This window comes from Cebus imitator, unplaced genomic scaffold, assembly GCF_001604975.1.
Source record: "Cebus imitator isolate Cc_AM_T3 unplaced genomic scaffold, Cebus_imitator-1.0 Scaffold501, whole genome shotgun sequence".
Lineage (NCBI taxonomy): Eukaryota > Metazoa > Chordata > Mammalia > Primates > Cebidae > Cebus > Cebus imitator.
Genome location: NW_016107816.1, coordinates 1,173,440 through 1,190,834, shown reverse-complemented (window position 1 = coordinate 1,190,834; position 17,395 = coordinate 1,173,440). Strand labels below are relative to the sequence as shown.

The 17,395-nt window shown below is 46.1% G+C and overlaps 1 protein-coding gene across 3 annotated transcripts in view; it reads right to left on the bottom strand.

Annotated features, from left to right (window-relative positions):
• The window catches only part of LOC108292725 (myocardial zonula adherens protein), a 93,289-nt gene extending 78,700 nt beyond the window's left edge, over positions 1–14,589 (bottom strand). For 2 of the 3 annotated variants that reach the window (XM_017513801.2, XM_017513803.2), the window contains exons 1-2: positions 14,380–14,589; positions 2,613–2,699 (exon numbers count right to left, since the gene is read on the bottom strand). In XM_017513801.2, coding sequence (XP_017369290.1) covers positions 2,613–2,699; positions 14,380–14,454 — 162 coding nt within the window. In that variant the 5' untranslated portion in view covers positions 14,455–14,589. Of the gene's footprint in view, positions 1–1,736; positions 1,758–2,612; positions 2,700–14,379 lie in introns of those variants that run through there. The other variant, XM_017513805.1, reaches the window with a different exon arrangement.
• Between the last annotated feature and the right edge of the window lie 2,806 nt (positions 14,590–17,395).

Sequence of the window (17,395 nt, the reverse complement as noted above, 5' to 3'; positions counted from 1 at the left end):
CCCAGTCCCTCTACCATCTGTACCAACAGGCACAGCCACCAGGCTCCTGTCTTATCCCTCACTCCAGCTTAGGTCCCTTCTTCAAAAAGTGTTCTAAGCAGTCTGAGCACCTGGACACAGCCCAGCCCCATGTCTCGGACCAAGGCGTCAGCTCTAGAAGGGACTGGCAGGGAGAGGAGCAGTGAGGACACATGAGGACAATCCCTAGTGACAGACAGCCCCACTCACGCCTGCTCATTAGCAGGGATGCAGCGGCGGAAGCCTGGTCACACCCACTCTCTGTTCAGGAGCTTTACTCCCTAACTTTGTCTTGGGAGAATGTTCAAAGCTACAGAGAAGCTGAAAGAGCCTTCAACTACATAACCATAGTATCATTATCACAAGAAAATTAACATTTATTCAATAATATTTCATGTATCGTTCATATACAAAATTGTATAGTCATCCCAGTGTATCTTTTATAGGCTTTTTTTTTGGCCAAGATCTAATCCAGGTTCACCCATTACATTTCACATTAAGTCTCTTTTGTCTCTTGTCTGCAACAGAGTCTCATCTTTTTTAAAAATAACATTGAATGTATTGAGAAATTCAGGCCAATTGTTGTGTGGGTGGTTTCTGTTTCCTTATTATTAGATTCAGTTAAACAAGTTTGGCATGAGTATTACATATGTGATGTTGTGCACCTCTTAGCTGAATCACCTCAGAAGTTACATAACATCAGCTTGTCCCACCATTGATGTAGTTAGGTTGCATCACTCAGTTGAAATGCTGGCTGCCTGACTGTTCCACTGTGAAGGTACTGTCTCTTTAGAATCAGTAATTCGTTAGGGTGATACTTTGAGACCACATGAATATCCTATAATAATCCTTCCCCAACTTATTTTTGCATCTATTGATGAATATACCTGGAGGTTACAAAATAGAGATTTTCTAAACTTATTAGCCAGTGTTCTATAAAAAAGAGCCTTCTCTTTTTTATCCTCTCATCTCATGCCTCTTCTTCTCCAATTATCACTATAAACATATGAATCTTTTTAATATTCGATGCGTAATAACCCATGACTATCATTATTCTTTTTGATGCTCCCGTTGTTCCAATTTTGGCCAATGAAAGCCCTTTAAACTGGCTGCCACGTCCTTTACTAGGACTCCATCCATCTCTGAGTGACACTTTATTTTCCAGAGGTCCCAGATCCACCTCATCTTTTCCCTGCTCCAACCCAGAACCAGCTGTTTTTCTGAATCCTTTTTAGTGGAACTCATCTACTTTTTGTAGGCAGATCGGCAATTTTACATCTTCTCACCTTTCTCTAGTCCGAACTTCATTTCCTTTCTCCCTACTTCCCTTCCCTGTCACTCATCATTTGCATTAGCACAGGGAGCTCTCTGTCCTTGGGAGAAAGTGGGGAGGAGAAGGCAAGGAGAGATAGAGACCTACGGTAAACGGAGGGACATTATCAAACACGTAGCAGCGATGAGAAGCTTTCTTTTTTATAGTTGACAATATTAGCGGTTAACTCCAAAGCAAAGCTCGTATTTCAAGAGGACACTATGTCATGATTCCAATTGTGAAACTAATATCATACCATTTTATTTTATTTTATAATCCTATGAAATATGTACACAAGAAAAAGTACTGCCTGCTTCCTGGCACCCCATCCCCTCCTCTTGCTTTGTCTCCATCAGCACTTACCACCTCCTAACCTCTATAAAATGTACTTAATTATTTCACTTACTTTCATTCTTGTCCCACTAGAATGGAAGTTCCATGGATTGGTTTACTACTTTGTTCACTACTATATTCCTACTGCCTAGAACAGTGCCTGGAATACAGTAGGTGCTCCGTCATCGTGAGTGAGTCAAATAGGTTAGCCAAGACCACAAGCCTAGAGGTCAGAAGGACCCCCTCTTTATCCTTCAAGGCTCCAACTTCACTGTCACCTCCCAAGCAGTCAGTTATTCCCTTCTCTGTATTCCCAGATTCCTTCTTACAGGGCTGGATCCTAACACCTAAAATATCGCATCATCATTGTCTCACCCAGAAAACTGCAAATTCCTTCAGGGTAAGGACGTACTTATCTTCATGGCCTCAGCACTTAGCACAGGAGCTGGCATAAAAATGTTTGCTGAATGCCTCCTACCCCCAGCCACGAAAGTGCCCTTTCCCCACACCATGCTGCCTGCCAGGCTTTCCGGTCTCCTGCGGGAGCAGGGGCCCCAGCGGCCACTCCAAGCTGCTGAGAAACGTTCCAACCCTGCCAACCGCTCACAATAGGCCCTTTGATGCAACTGGATTAGGCCGTTTCAGGAAAATCCACGTTCCCCGCCACAGCACCTGTCACTAAGGCCCGTGTCCCTGCAGCTTCAAGGTAACACAGAGCCACACTGTTCACCAAGAAACAAGAGCAGGGCACGTCGCTGGCAGAGCCAGCTAGGGAGAGCTCTCTGTCTTCTGGAAAGACGGGAGATGAGGTGGGAAGGTTGAGAGGGCCTTTTCCTCAACAGAGGTGCTGACACTCAGCTTCTGGGAAGGGCCTGGTTAGGGGATGGGAGAGTGGGTTAAGGGTACAAAGACTGGAACTTATCGGGGCTTTGCCTCAGAGATATCTTACCTGCTCTTTTCTCTCTATCTTTTTTTCACTCTGCCCAGGAACTGGATTCTCAGGAGGTACAGTCAGCCGTAGTCTGCAAACATTTGCCTAGAAGAAAGGGAAAAGAGAGGCCGGTTAGGAGCCAGCATTTGGGGCAGAAGGAGCCAGGTGACCTTGGACTTCTCACAGCCTGTTTCCCCTACTTCCAGTGGGGGCCACTGCCCCGATCACACAGGGGCCTCTGAAGATATGGCCAGCCTTATCTTCACAGTCCCAGGCCAGCCTGGTACAGCACAGGCACCTACCACCCTGGTGCTCAGAGAAGGAAACTATCAAACAACTTGATCAATTTCAAACATTTCTTTACCAGTGGCTCAGGTTCCATAACAATATATATGGAAAGATCTCATTTCACAAGTACAGGCAAAAATATAGCTAGCGGGACAGAAGCCAAAATATACACAGTGAATATCTCTATTTAAATGGGAGGATGCTTTCTACTTGCCTATGTATTTAATTTTCCAAATACACATGTACATGCTTAATCGCAACTGTTTTTTCAAAAAAGTCCATATACTCATGTTCACAGCTGCATTATTCATAATAGCCAAAAGGAAGCAACCCAAATGTCCACGGTCAGATGAACGGATAAACAAAACATAATTTATAAATTTATACATACAATGGAATACTACCCAACATTAAAAAGGAAGGAAATTCTGACACTCTACAACATGGATAAACCTTGAGGACACTATGCTAAGTGAAATAAGCCAGTGGCAAAAAAAGACAAATATTGTACGATTGTACTTAGATGAGGTACCAGGAGTAAGAAAAATCATGAGACAGAAAGTGGAACTGTGGTTGCCAGGGGGTAAGCTTATGGGGAAAGTTTGTATTTAATGGGCATGGGATCCCCGTTTTGGAAGATGAAGAAGTCCTAGAGATGGATGCTGGTGCCAGCTGCACAGCAGACTGGATGCACTTAACGCCACTGAACTATACACTTAAAAAGGGTTAAAACAGTAAATTTTATGAGTACATTGCTACAATTTAAATGCAAAACAAAAAAGCTCTCCCTGTTTGCTGAATACGGACTAAAAGTAAGACAGCTAGAAAGGCATAGGATAAAAAAATATCATGCTTATGAGTTAGTAAGACAGCTGACTCCTTAATTAGCTATACCACCATGAATATTTTGTCACTAGCCACTGAGATTCTCATGTCAGTTTATCAAAGGCTGCCAACAAGCTTCATTGAAATATTGGAATACAGGTTCCTAAATGATCTTTTAAAGTCTAAATTGCACTTTTTTTTTTTTTTGTTTTTTTTTGAGATGGAGTCTTGCCCAGGCTGGAGTGCAATGGCGTGATTTCAGCTCACTGCAACCTTTGCCTCCCAGGTTCAAGCAATTCTCCTGCCTCAGCCTCCCAAGGAGCTGGGATTACAGGCATGCACCACCAACCCCAACTAATTTTTTGTACCGTTAGTAGCGATGGGGTTTCACCATGTTGCCCAGGCTGGTCTCGAACTCCTGACCTCATGATCCACCTGCCTCAGCCTCCCAAAGTGCTGGGATTACAGGCATAAGCCACCGCGCTCGGCCTGCACCATTTCTTTTAAAAACAAAAAAGCATTACAGCATTCAGTGAGAGAAGCTGCAACTTGTATGATTTATCATATTCTGTTAACAAAAGCTGACGATGCGCAAAGTCATTTTCCTACCCAACAGAGAGAAAAATAGACTACTGTAATCTGCAGTATGAGGGGACAGTAACAGTAATAATAGTAATAGCTAACCATGTATTTAGCACTTCCTGTATGCCAGGCACCTTCTAAGTGTTTTATGGGTATTTATTCATTTAATTCTCCCCACAAACTTATGGTAATAGGTTCCCTAACCTGCCCGATTTTACAGGTAAGGAAGCTAGGCCTCTGAAGGGTTACATGGCTGGGAAATGGCAGAGCTCAGGTTTGAATCCAGGCAGTCTCCAGGGCGTGCATTCTTAGCTCTTATACTCATGGCCCTCACCACATGCCTGAGGTGCCACATGGGCTCAATTCACAGGAGTGCTGTTTGCTCCCTAGTATGGGTTGAATTGCATCCCCCTAAAAATCATCTGTTAAAATCCTAACCCCTGGCATCTCAGAATGTGACCTTATTTGGAGACAGGGTCGTTACAGAGGTAATTAAGTAAAAATGAGATCATAAGAGTGGCTCTAATCCAAAATGACTATTGTACTTATAAGAGTGGGAAAATTGGGGACAGACACATATACAGGGTGAACGTCATATGAACATTAAGATGACCCATCAACAGCCAAGGAGAAGTGCCTGGAACAGATAGTTCCTTCAGAGACCTCGGAAGAAACCAACCTTGCCAACACCTTAATTTTGGGCCACTAACCTCCAGAACAGTGAGACAAGGAATTTCTACTAAGCCACTGGCATTGTGGTAGTTTTCACGGCAGCCCTAGAAAAAAATCCTTTCCACCTCACCCCAGTCTGGTTGGTGGGGTCACAAATGTGCACTGGTTCACAGGGTGGCTCTGAGGAACACTACCCTGCAGCCTGGAAGCCCAGGGCTATCTAGACAGGATTGTCAAAAACCTCTTGGGTTCAACCTGCCCAACTATGAAGGAACCCGACACCCAAAATGCACCTGACAGGTAGGCACCAGCCTGTTCATTTTCCATGAACAGGTTAGGGGGCCCAGGTTTGGGAATGATATTAGCCACTTCCACATATATCACTGCCTCCTTCCAAGGCATTCCATTTTGCCACCAGGCACCTCTAACTTCCTGATCTGAGCTTACACCAGAATGTCTACCTAATGGAGTCAGGGTTGTCCTCGGACTGCAAAAGAATTCCCCTTTCTCTAGACAGTCCTCCTGTCCCTTGAACCTCCTTTCTTCCAAACCAAACAACTCCAGTTCTTTAAGTCCCATGACTTTGCTTCAAGACCTCTCTCCATCATCATTCTCCTCTGGTCAAGCATCTTCCCCCAAGGACCCCAGAATCAGATGTGGCCTGACCCCCAGGGCTATCATTGCCTCTTCTGCGGCTAACTTTGCAAGCAACCTTCAAAGCTCACCATCAATCATGTTGGCCAAAAAAAAATCAAGCCATACTACCAGTAGCTCTCTTTCCTGATAGGCAACAACACTGATAGAAATCTTGAGTCCCTCCTGAGAAAAGTAACCCTCTGGCTCCAGGCCCCTCAGACTGGTTGAAAGAAGTCTGACATTTGCACAAGCATCAAAGTATAACTCAGACCACATAGACAATCCAAATTGTGGTGCTCAACAATCTCCTGTTACACTGGGTCTAGTCCATGCAGAATTGTACAAGGAAAAGGAAGTGCTTTTCTCCTGCTTCACATATCATACACACGAGTGCACACACGTACATATATGCCTAGGCACACACACAGGTTACAACATCTAGCTGTGTGTCTATGAGAAAGTCAGTCTCACTGAATCTCAAGGGTAAAATGGGATAAAAGGAAAGTGTCACATAGTAAGCCTCTATGAATATTAGATATTTTATTTTTATCATTTATTTATTTTGAGACCGAGTGTTGCTCTGTCACCCACGCTGGAGTATAGTGGTGCAATCATAGCACTGCAGTATCAATCTCCTGGGCTCAAGTGATTCTCCAAGCTCAGCCCCGCCAAGTAGCTGGAACCACGGGCATACATCACCAAATCTGGCTAAGTTTTTTTTATTTTTTTGTAGACACAGTCTTACTATGTTGCCCATGTGGGTCTCAGAATCCTGGGCTCAAGAGATCCTCCTGTCTCAGCCTCCAAATGTGTTGGGATTACAGGCATGAGCTACTGCACCCAGCCAGATATTTTTACTGTTATCTATATATTATCATTATCCTATATGCTTCATAATCAGACCTGCTTAGCCTCACAGCCCTGTTTCCAGGAAAATAACAATTTGGTCAATGAATCAGAGACGCTAACACTGTAAGTGATGACTTTCGTTTGGCTGATTATTCTAGAGGGATAATCCTTAACAGTCATAATTTTCAGAAAGGAGGCCCTATGGGTCCAATCACTCAAAAGTGAGTTGGTCCCTCCCCTGGCTTGAGTCCATTCTTCAGCTGCCCATGTAGAGTTTTTATAATCTTCAACATACTTCCTATGATGAGATGGGCACACCTTATACATGAAGCTCTCACACTGAGCCATACTTTATTACTCAGTTACTAAGCACCCACTACTTGCGAAATACTCTTTAGGGGCTATGAGGGTACCACGATGACAAAGAAACAGCTGTACCACACAGGAGTGCATAATCTAGAAAAACTCCAAAACAAGGCAACCAAAAACACTTGGAATAACCAATATGAGGTGTAGAGAGCCAGGATAGCTTTGTGATTAAAGCATGGTGGAAATGCACTTCCTGGCTTCCACTATTGGTTCTGACACCTACTAGCTTTGAGACCTTTGGAGAGCCACTTAGTCTTCAGGGCTTCCATTACCTTAGTTGTAAAACAGAGCTAACAATACTGTACCCTCTTAGGAATATTGTGAGGATTAAATTAGCTAATGTGTGTAAAGAGCTTAGGACAGTTTCTGGCACACATTAAGCACTCTGTAAGCATTCTTTATTATCATAGGAATATAGGAAGAAGAACACTAGCCCTAATGGGAGGTGGGAGTATATGGGAAGGTCCCTCAGGATGACATTTGAGCTGGGTATAGAAGGACAGACAGGACTTTTCGGGTCAGTGAGGTCTGGAGAACCCACCAGAACAACAACAGAAAGCTATCAGGAACACGTTCTAGTCCGTGCCAAATGCACATATGTCAGCATGTTCCGAGAATAAGTGAACCTGTAGACTAGCCTAGGTAGGACAGGAAAATGGACAAATAGGTAGGGCCCAAACTATCAATCTACAAATGCATGATGGAGAAGCACTAGCTGTAGTCAGAAGACAATGAAGAGCCATTCAAATCTTTGGAGGAAGAGACTAACATTCAAATCTGAGCTCATTTCAATAATGCAGCTGGTTATTTTTCAGTGCCTCCTGTGTTCCATGCACCAGAAAATGGATGAAAGGGAAAACACAGGGGGAGTGATCAAGCGAGCTTTGTACCGTCACCACTTTTATAGTTTCTATGGTACTTAGCACAGTATCAACACATTATGGGTTCTCACTCAGTACTGGGTTTTATAGTTCTTTTAGGCTGAACTAAAACAAAGTAAGAATATACCTGAAACTTCCTGGAGTGCCTTGCACTTTCTTGAAACCAGCACCCCAGGGAGGGACAGCAAGGGAGGGGAAGGTAGCATTCAGGTTTCCTCGACAAGAAAAAGCACAACAAAACCCTTTTTGGCAACTCAGGGCCCCTGGGGAGCTACATGGTTCCCCTCAGGCCTTGTTTCTGACCCCTTTTGTGGAGACAGAGGGCCTGGGTCTCATTTAGGGGGTACTCTAAATGAGATCCAGTATCATCATGCTCTCAACTTCAGGCACCTGGGCTCACCCAGGGGAAAAATATCCATCTCAAATAAAAAGGGGATGGAGAAGATGACTCAAGGAGGTGACAGGAGTTTGCTAAAGAGTTTACAAAGATGGATTTCCCTAAGGAAATTAGCCAAGTGCATTTACATTTCTCTCAGGCCTGTTCCACTTTGTGATTGTGGGTCCCTGCCCAGGTCCCCTTAGTGACAAAAAATGGGACTCTTGTGGTGCGGCTGGTTGGGGAACAGACCCCACACTCTCTGCTAAGCACAAGTATCAAATCCCAGGAGTCTGAAGCAGGTTGGGTGTGGAACGGAGCATGCCCCATCTAGATTAGACCTCTTGGCTCTGCCCTGGCCCTGAACTTGCAGCCCAATTATCTACATCAGGGTGGGGCAAACTTTTTCTGTAGAGAGCCACCCAGTAAATATTTAGGTTTTGCAGGCCCCTGTAAAAACCATTCTTAGCTCAGAGGCATACAAAACATTCCTGCTTTCTGTGGCCGTGTTCTCTAGCAGGCACACAATGTGCCTTAAATGCCAAGATCCAGAAAGAAAACGCAGGTGGATGAAAGCACACAAAGATACCAGTGTGACTTGGAGTGTGAGGACTCCCCCAACCCGCCCCACCACTACCCTGCCCCTCATCCCACCAGGCCCAAGGGATCTTTCTACACTCCTGTACGTTCTGCACTCCTGTCCCAGGAATGTCTGCTTTTTTTTCCAAGAAAGCTATAGAAGGGAGTCGTGCTTAAAGAAACATTCTTAGCCTTGCTGCACATTAGAATCGCCTAGGAAGCTTCCCAAAAAAATACTCACGCTATTGTGTACTTTCAGAGGTGCCCATTTAATTGGTTTGGGATGAGGCCTGGGCGTGGCTATTTTAAGCCTCCCAGTGAATCTGTGTGTAGCCAGCTGAGTATCACTGACTGAACCAAAGGGATGAGGCTCCAACCATGCAGCAGGACAAGGCAACGCGAATATTTGGAGGACTTCCCAGAAATGTCAAACTCCTCACCTGGGCTAGCATTCCCATGTATTCGTCAGCTGTTTCCTGCCCAGGTGGGTCAGAGGTGATGGGATGGCTTTAACCCAAGGCTTCACTTCCTGTTTTCCCACTTGCCAATTCTATGTTAATTATGACTCCTGTAGGACCTGGTGAGATTTCTCTTTTTAAATGCCTATTCCACCAGGCCTGGGAAGGGGTGGTTCCTAAGCCCTCTCTTCCAGAAGGTCATCATGGATGATGCAAGTAATGGTGGCATGCACAGGCCTCTAGGGGAACGTGAGAAGGAGGGTCTAAGGTTCAGAGCAGGATTCCTGGAGAAGACAACCCTCAACAGGCGAGAAACCTGAAGAAAAGCAAAAAGGCAAGGAGCAGCGTCAAAAACTCGGGGGAATGGCAAACCATTTGGAAAAGCTGAGAAGAGTCCATGTAGGGAGGGGAAACAGGACAGGCACGGGCCAGACCAGAGGGCCTGGATGCTGCACTAAGGAGTGTGAACCTTTTCCTGGCAGTACCGAGGTGGCTCTTAAAGCAGAGGAGTCAGGAGACTAGATTTAGCATTTTGGAAAGATCTCTCTAGCCTTTAAAAACAAAAAAGTCAGGAGTGTGACTGACATTTAGGAACTATCACTCACCAAAGAAAGAAAGAGGTAAACACCACTGTATCGCTCTTCTGTGTGCTGGAAAAGTACTGGAACTCCGTAAGAGCAGAAGGCATGGTAACTGCTAAGAAGTATCTTAGGTTGAGACATTTAACATGGTCTCTAGTTAGTCCTGGGCCCACAACTCCTTGAACGCAATTAGACAAAAACATCTGTGGCTAACTGATTTGAAAGGGCTTCCCCAGTGACCAGGGCTTGCTGGCACCAGCCTCCAGGACTCTTGTTCAGATGTGGATCCACAGCATAGATAAACTACAACAGGGACCTCATCTGCAGCACTCCTACAGTGCCCCCAGAGACAGATGAGTCAAAAATCACTCCATACCCTTTGTAGAAAAGCCATGCGATCTCCATAAATGTCCAGGGGAAATCAAGTTTCCTTACGAGTCTCCAGAATTCAGGTCTGTTCATCCTTTATCAAACAAGGCAAGGTGAAAGAACAAAAGCATAGAGCTGGCCACATTTTTTCTGAGCCTACAACCATCATTTTTAAGCAGCAGAGGTTTCGGCCCTGCCCTTAGCCCAAAGGACACCATGGTTCCAAACCCTCACAATTTAGCCCATCAGGGGCTCACTCAGGAGGGCCCTGTGAGCAGCCAGCCTGTTTTCTGGGTGCAGCAGAATCCACTTCCCCTTCTCCAGTGGATGCTGCAGCCAGCCTCCTTCCACCTGATGCCAAGGGTGCCACAACATCTGTTTCCCTTCCACAGAACCCGTGGGATGATAGAGAGCTTATGTGCACAGATGTTCCTGTCTCCTGGGAAAGGGAAGTGCGGTAAACACCTGTCTGATCATTCACAGGCCCGCTAAGGAGAATTCTTTACTTTCAGCCAGTCAGACAGCAGTGGGACATACGAGAGGGGTGTATTAGTCAGGGAGCAATGGCTGGCAGGCCCATTCCAGTGTTTAACAGAGGAAGCCTTTGCCAAATAGAAGGAAATAGCAGCAACGGCAGGCTAAGAGATAGTTCCTGTGACCTTGTTGGGTTTTGTTTTGTTTTATTCTGTGCCAGTGAGGGGTCACGATACCAGCAACACAGCCAACAGTCTCTTATTATCAAGAGAGCAAGGTGCTGGAGAAGATCCTTGACAGATCTATCTCACAGCTCGGGAGCTGAACAGCTCAGCCAAAAATACTCGGCACAAAGTATTGTGCCGCAAGGTCAGTTGTATGACCAGGTTGTGTGCTTTAGGGGGAAGACACAAAGCAACATAATGCCTTCCCTGCAAAGCACGCAACCTAGCCACACAACTAACCTTTCATTTCAAAGGCCCATTTAGCAGAACTAACTGGCAGTTATAAAGTTCCTTTCAAAAGCATGAAGCAAGATCAATATTTTTAAAATTCTCTCCCCCCATTCCCTAAGGTCATCTTCTGGCTGTGGTTATTCTCCAGCCAATTTGCCTTCCTGCTGTTGCCATAGATAAAACTATTTTTAGCGCACAACTGGTTTGAAGGGAGTTTTTTAATTTCACAACTTCTGCTGATTGACACCCATAAATGCCTTTCAGAGCTTTGTTTATCAGATGACAAAAATTTTTCTCTCCATTTTTTCTTTTTTCTTGAGAGATGACTTCAGATAAGAAGGAAATACAAATTACAGGTGGCAGCCACTGAACAAAGGCTAACGGGTGACAATCCAGCCAGCCATATCACCCTTGGCAGCAGACTCACAGGAGTCCCTGCTCAGTGTCAGCTATCACCACCACTTCTCATTGGCTTGATTATCTGGACCTACATAGCCTTGTTTCCCCTGCAGTCCCAAATATGATGAGCTCTTTGGATGAAACAGAAATACAATTTTGATGGCTAACATGTTACTGTTCAAGACCATGACTTGTCCACCATCAGAGAGGAATAACAGAACAATGCGGTATTTACCGAACAACTTTCAACTGCAGGAACACTTCCCAGGATTATTTGTTTTGTCTACAATTTTATTTTCAGGACATCCTGTTCCTGTTTTTCTAAAAAATAGGTATTTTGTCCCAAAGTAGGTCCAATTTGCCAACATCATAAAGTAGTCATGTGTCACTTAACCATGGAGATGCATTCTGAGAAATACATCATTTGATGATTTTATCATTGCGGAAACATCATAGAGTGCACTTACACAAACCTAGCTGGTATAGCCTACCACACGCCTAGGCAATATGATAGAGCCTACTGTTCCAACCACCATCATACATGCTGACTGTTGTTGACCGAAATGTGGTAATGCAGTACATGACTATATATGCCAAGTATTCCATTTAGATGATTATTGCCCCTTTCAGTATCCCAATAATGTTGAATCCCCTGCAAATTCTACTCATCTTGCAAGATTAAACTCAAACATCACTTGTAGGCCGGGTGGGGTGGCTCATGCCTATAATCCCAGCAGCTTGGGAGGCTGAGGCAGGTGGATCATTTGAGATCAGGAGTTCGAGACCAGCCTGGCCAACATAATGAAACCCCGTCTCCACTAAAAATACAAAAATTAGCTGGGCATGGTGGTGCATGCCTGTAGTGACAGATTCTCAGGAGGCTGAGGCAGGAGGATTGTTTGAACTCGGAAGTTGGAGGCTGCAGTGAGCCAAGATCACATAACTGCACTCCAGCCTGGGTGACAGAGAGAGACTCCATCTCAAAAAAACCACCACAGCGAGAGGCCTTCCCCTGATGCCTCAGGAAGAACCTTTATTTTGCTTCTACAGAACTTTGCAAACTCTTCACCCCACTATAACCATCACCACTTTGTTTGATAATGTCTGCCTCTACAGGTAGAGTGGACCCCAATGCCAGCCCTGTACCACACAGGAAAAGGTCTATGAATGTTCAATAAATCAATTAATCAACATCTCACAGCTTCCCACCATGCACACAATCCTCAGCACACACATAGATAGTACCCGTGACATATGCAAATCCTGAGCAGAGCTAGAAACCATAAAGATAGGTTTATGGTTCAGATAGCTTCTTTCCAGAAACAAGTGCTAGTGTGCCCAGAGCAGCCCTGCATGGCCTGATCCTGAGCCCTGAGTCCTCCAGTCCAAAACATGTCTTCCATCTTATTCAAAAGGCAAAGTATTTTCAACAGTGTGTCACAATGTGTCTGACGCCAAAGCACCTACAACTAAAGAAATACTCCAATGGAAATGCTTGACCAGAAATCTTCAGAAATGTTATCTAGTATACTAGTCACATTTGTATCAACTCACCGTATGAGGTTAGGTACCCCAACTAATCCCCACCTCTGGAAGGGAAGTTGCAGAGAATTTCATGCAATCTGGTCACATATATGATCCTGTCAGGGCTCAGGGTTAGCTTTTCAGTGACTTCATTCTTTCTCAATTGCAATTGTGTTCAAATTGAGAAAGATTTCCATAGAAAAATACAAATATCCAACTTAGAGCAAAGCCAGGACTGTGGTTGGAAATCCCCTTGGGCCCAATGTGGATTTTATTCTGTGATGCTAATGATTGGATAACTGGAGTTCTGTCAACTTTGGGAGTCAGCCAACTGATGGATTCCGGAGGGATGGGGGATGTACACACACAACCACAAGTGTCTGGTGAGTGCATACACATATACACACACACACACACACACACACACACACACACACACCAGAATCCATCAGTTGGCCCATGCCCAAGAGTAACACATCTTTCTTCTAGAGTTAAAGAAAGGCAGCGTATAAAGTGACCACTGTCACTTGCTTAAGGCATGTAAAAGCAAACAAGCAGGTCCAAGGCCTGCATGAAGACAGGAGGACCAGTGGGGGTTGTGCTTTGGGCTTAACCACCCGTTTAAATCTTGAGGAAACATGATTACAAAAGTCTTAATCAGAGTAAAGGGGTACCAAATGATAAGTATTGAATACCATGATGAATGGAAGAACTAAAAAGCCACAAACCAAGCCCCTGGCAGTTGCCCTGAGGCGCCGACCCTGTTAGAAAGATGGAACACTTCTCTTACAGAGCATCTGGAGAGGTGGGAAGAGATGCCACAAAGATCAAAGAGAAATAGCACTTCCAAAGGGAAACCTTCCCTGGAGATGGTGTTCCGGCTTTCAGCGTTGCCACTGTTGTCACTGTGCTAATATTTAAATCAGAAAGAAGAAAGTGATTTGTATAAACCGAAGTCCCACACAGTTGGGCTCCTGGACGGCTGGCTGCTGTTCTGGTTTGCACAGCGGTGCCCACCTTAGCTAATCCCACTCCAGAATTAGTGTTACCCTCTAACTAGTGGACACAGTGACCCCGTCTTTCTTTTGATCAGTGGAAAAGGAAAGTTTGAGTTTTAAATACATTCATTACTTTTGGGTCCCAAGGTAGGGACACTGCAGAAATGTCTTCCTTGCTTTTTAAACTGGTACCACCAATAAACTTGGCTTGACAGAAGAGGCAGGAAGGAGAGGAAATCTCTGGGAATTCCATAAAGTCCCCTAAGCCCTCTCCTGCCAGCTGGTCGGCCCCCTGAAACCTTGAGGAGGAGGGTCACTGCCGGAGCCGGCACAGGACCGGGGAGTTGAGCCCAGGGTGCAGCGTCGGGCCCAGGGGCAGGCTCCTGAGCGTTCCCATCCCTAGTCCCCTCTAGAGGGGGCAGCCGGGATGGGGGAACAGGATGGCGCGGCTCCCGCCTCCAGCTACTCACCCTCCTGCTGGGCGCCCCGGGCGTCCTGGCGGCGCCGCCCGAGAGCAGGGTGACGGTGGACGTGGAGCGCAGCATCCCGCAGTGGCGGTCGGTAGCGGGCTGGACGCCGGCGCTCGTCCCGGGCGGAATAAGCACGCGGGACCCGCCCTGAGCGGGGGCGACGCGAAACGGGCGCAGGCTGCTTGCAGCTCCGGCAGCACCTCGGAGGCCCGGGGGGCGGGGCCGGAGACAAGGCCTGGGGGGCGGGGCCGGGGAGGGGCGGGGCGTGGGCGGGGCGGGCTCACCCGACCTGTCAGGCTGCATTTTCTCCCGAGTGCGTCAACCTGGTTAAAGTTGAACACCATCCACTCCCAGGGCGCTACGCCCTACCAGGGTCAGTCCCGGAGGAAGAAGGAGCCTGGAAGCCCAAGCCCTCTCTGTCCTCAGCAGAGTTGAGGTCCACCTGCCTGTTGAGGTCCACATGACGGACCCCCAGCCCGGGTTGACCCCTACAGCCTCTGCACGCCCTCGGATCACTGGGACCTTCACCTCGTGTCATTCATTCAGCATTTCCTGAGTGTCTATTATGCGTTCCCACCGGCAGCCAACACAGTAGAATGGCTCTTGGCCTCAAGGAGTTTGCAGTCTGGTGGGGATGACAGGTATCGGGATATGGTAGAAGAGGAGACACTGTGTACTACAGGAGCACACAGCCAGTCTCAGGAGGTGATGACTAAGCTAAGACCTGAAATGCAAATAGGAGTGAGCCAAAGTGCCCATATTTATTCAATGATTACTGTGGGCCTACTTGGAGAGTACTTTACATGTGTTACTTCATTTAATCCTCAAGAGTGCCCTTTGAGGGAGGCGCTATTGTTATCCTGTATCCCCATTTTGCACATGAAGATGTTGACTCACCAAAAGATTGAGCAACACAGCAGGGGCCCCACTGGCCAGTCAGTGGCAAAGGCAGGATATGGATCCCCCAGTCCAAACCTAGTGCTTTGCTTGTCCCTTAGCAGAGGGAGGAGGGAGTCCCAGGCCAAAAGAACTAGCATGCACAAAGATGGAAGGAAAGCAAGGGAAGGTATAAAATATATTTCAAGTACTGGAAGTATTCATGCACAGGGAAAACAGCGCAGAAGCAGCAGAAGGGGGCTGAGGACATCATGAGGAACCTGTGTGCTTAGCTGGAAATTTGGCCTTTATCCTGAGGACAAAGTGCTTTTCAGCAAGGAAAGACACAATCTCTGTCTACTGGTCCTTTAAAGCCCAGGTCAAGTGCTACCTCCCCACTGAGTTATTCAGAAACTCCTGCCCCAAACACTCATGCTCAGGAACTTAGCAGCTTGGTGGGCCCATGTCTTCTGTTAGAGTTATCTATGTGTGTGTCTGTCCCCCTTTCCTCTGGAGGGCAGAAGCTAGGCCTTGACCCTCTCTGAATGCCCAATGGCACCAACAGAGAAGATGCTGGAAAAAAAAAATGTTGCCATACAGAAGTACAGATGATCCTGTGGACCTCATTCCATTTGCAGATGAGGAAACTGAGGCCAGTGTATACAAGTGACTTTCCCAAAGTTGCACAGCCTGTTCTTCACCATTCCCATCCTCATCCTCACAGCACCTGTGCCTGTGTCCTAGGTGCTTCATATGCATTTTCTCGACCAATTCTCACAATGCCCCACAAAGTAGATATAGTTATCACCTCTGTTTTGCAAATAAGGAAACTGAAGCCAGAGACATTAGGTTAACTGGTAAACAGCTAGGACTACACATGTAGTCTTCTAACCCAAGTCCTTCTGTTTTTTTGCTACACTCCTCTCTGCCTTCTCCCATCCACCTACCCCTTCCAAAAAGAGAATTATTCATGAAAGGTTCCGTCCCATTCCACGTCCATGAAGCCCTCTAATCTTGGGAGAATTTTATAAGACTGAAAGCTGGGTCTGCTTTTCAATAAAAAGTTGTCAAAATGTGGCTGTTGAAAGCCACCATGGGTGAGAGACATCTGCATGGTTACCCCAGTAGAAAGAGGCTAATGATGATTGTTGCTTTATGTTGCCCTGCGTGGAAAGGAAATGGGCCGTTGTTCAGACAGAGTCAAAGAAACTGTCATCATCAATATTTATTTACATCATGGAAACCTCCCAAATGGCCACACAGATGGAGTCAACATTTGAGAGGAAGGATGGTCCATGGATCCATTTTTCCTCCATCCACCCAAGTCTCTTTCATATTGTTAACTTAATCCTTTTCACACTGTGTTACAGTTCTTTACAAAATCAACAGATGGCTCACCAGCTTGTGAGCTCTGTGTAAGAACTGGATTTCATTTACATCTCTGCCTGTCCAATGTCTAGAGCAGGAAATTGACATGTGGTAGTGCACAGTAAATGTGGAATGATTGAAGAAATGATATTACAAGCAAGATTTCAAGTCACTCATGATCACACAAAACAGAAACTAAGATCCTTGCCAACCCAGCTCCTAGCATGGGTCAGGGACTCCAAGCAATTTGGCAGCTGGAACAATCAGAGCCCCAGGGTTGTCCCAGCCAGGCCATTTCTCCAAAGCTGGCTGACAATTGCTAAGGGCTGTGGGTGGCATGTCCAGGCAGATGCCAGGCCCTGGCTTATGCCACAGCTCCTGACTACCAGGACAGCAGTGGGAACCTGGGGTCGTAAGGAGCTGCAAGAGAGAGGAGAGTGGGGAGCCCAAAAAGTGGGAAAGAAGGGGAAAGAAGAAAATGGGAGGACAAGGACAAGTAGGAAAGAAAGCAGTGGGAAAGTGGGTCTAGAGTGGAGACAAAAAAGCGAAAAATGAAGTCAGTCACTGGCTTCTATGAATAGTTCTATAAGAAGATACTTTTTAAAAAAGGATTAACTCTTAAAAAGAGGAATCAAAAGCTCAGAACTTCTGCCCAGCCAGGAGTCCTCTGGAGACTACAGAACAGAGAGTGGGGAGGAGGGCCAAAGGGAGGGGGACAGGGATAAGGGTGTGGAGTGGAAGGTCTCCACATCCCTTGCAACATGCCTCATCT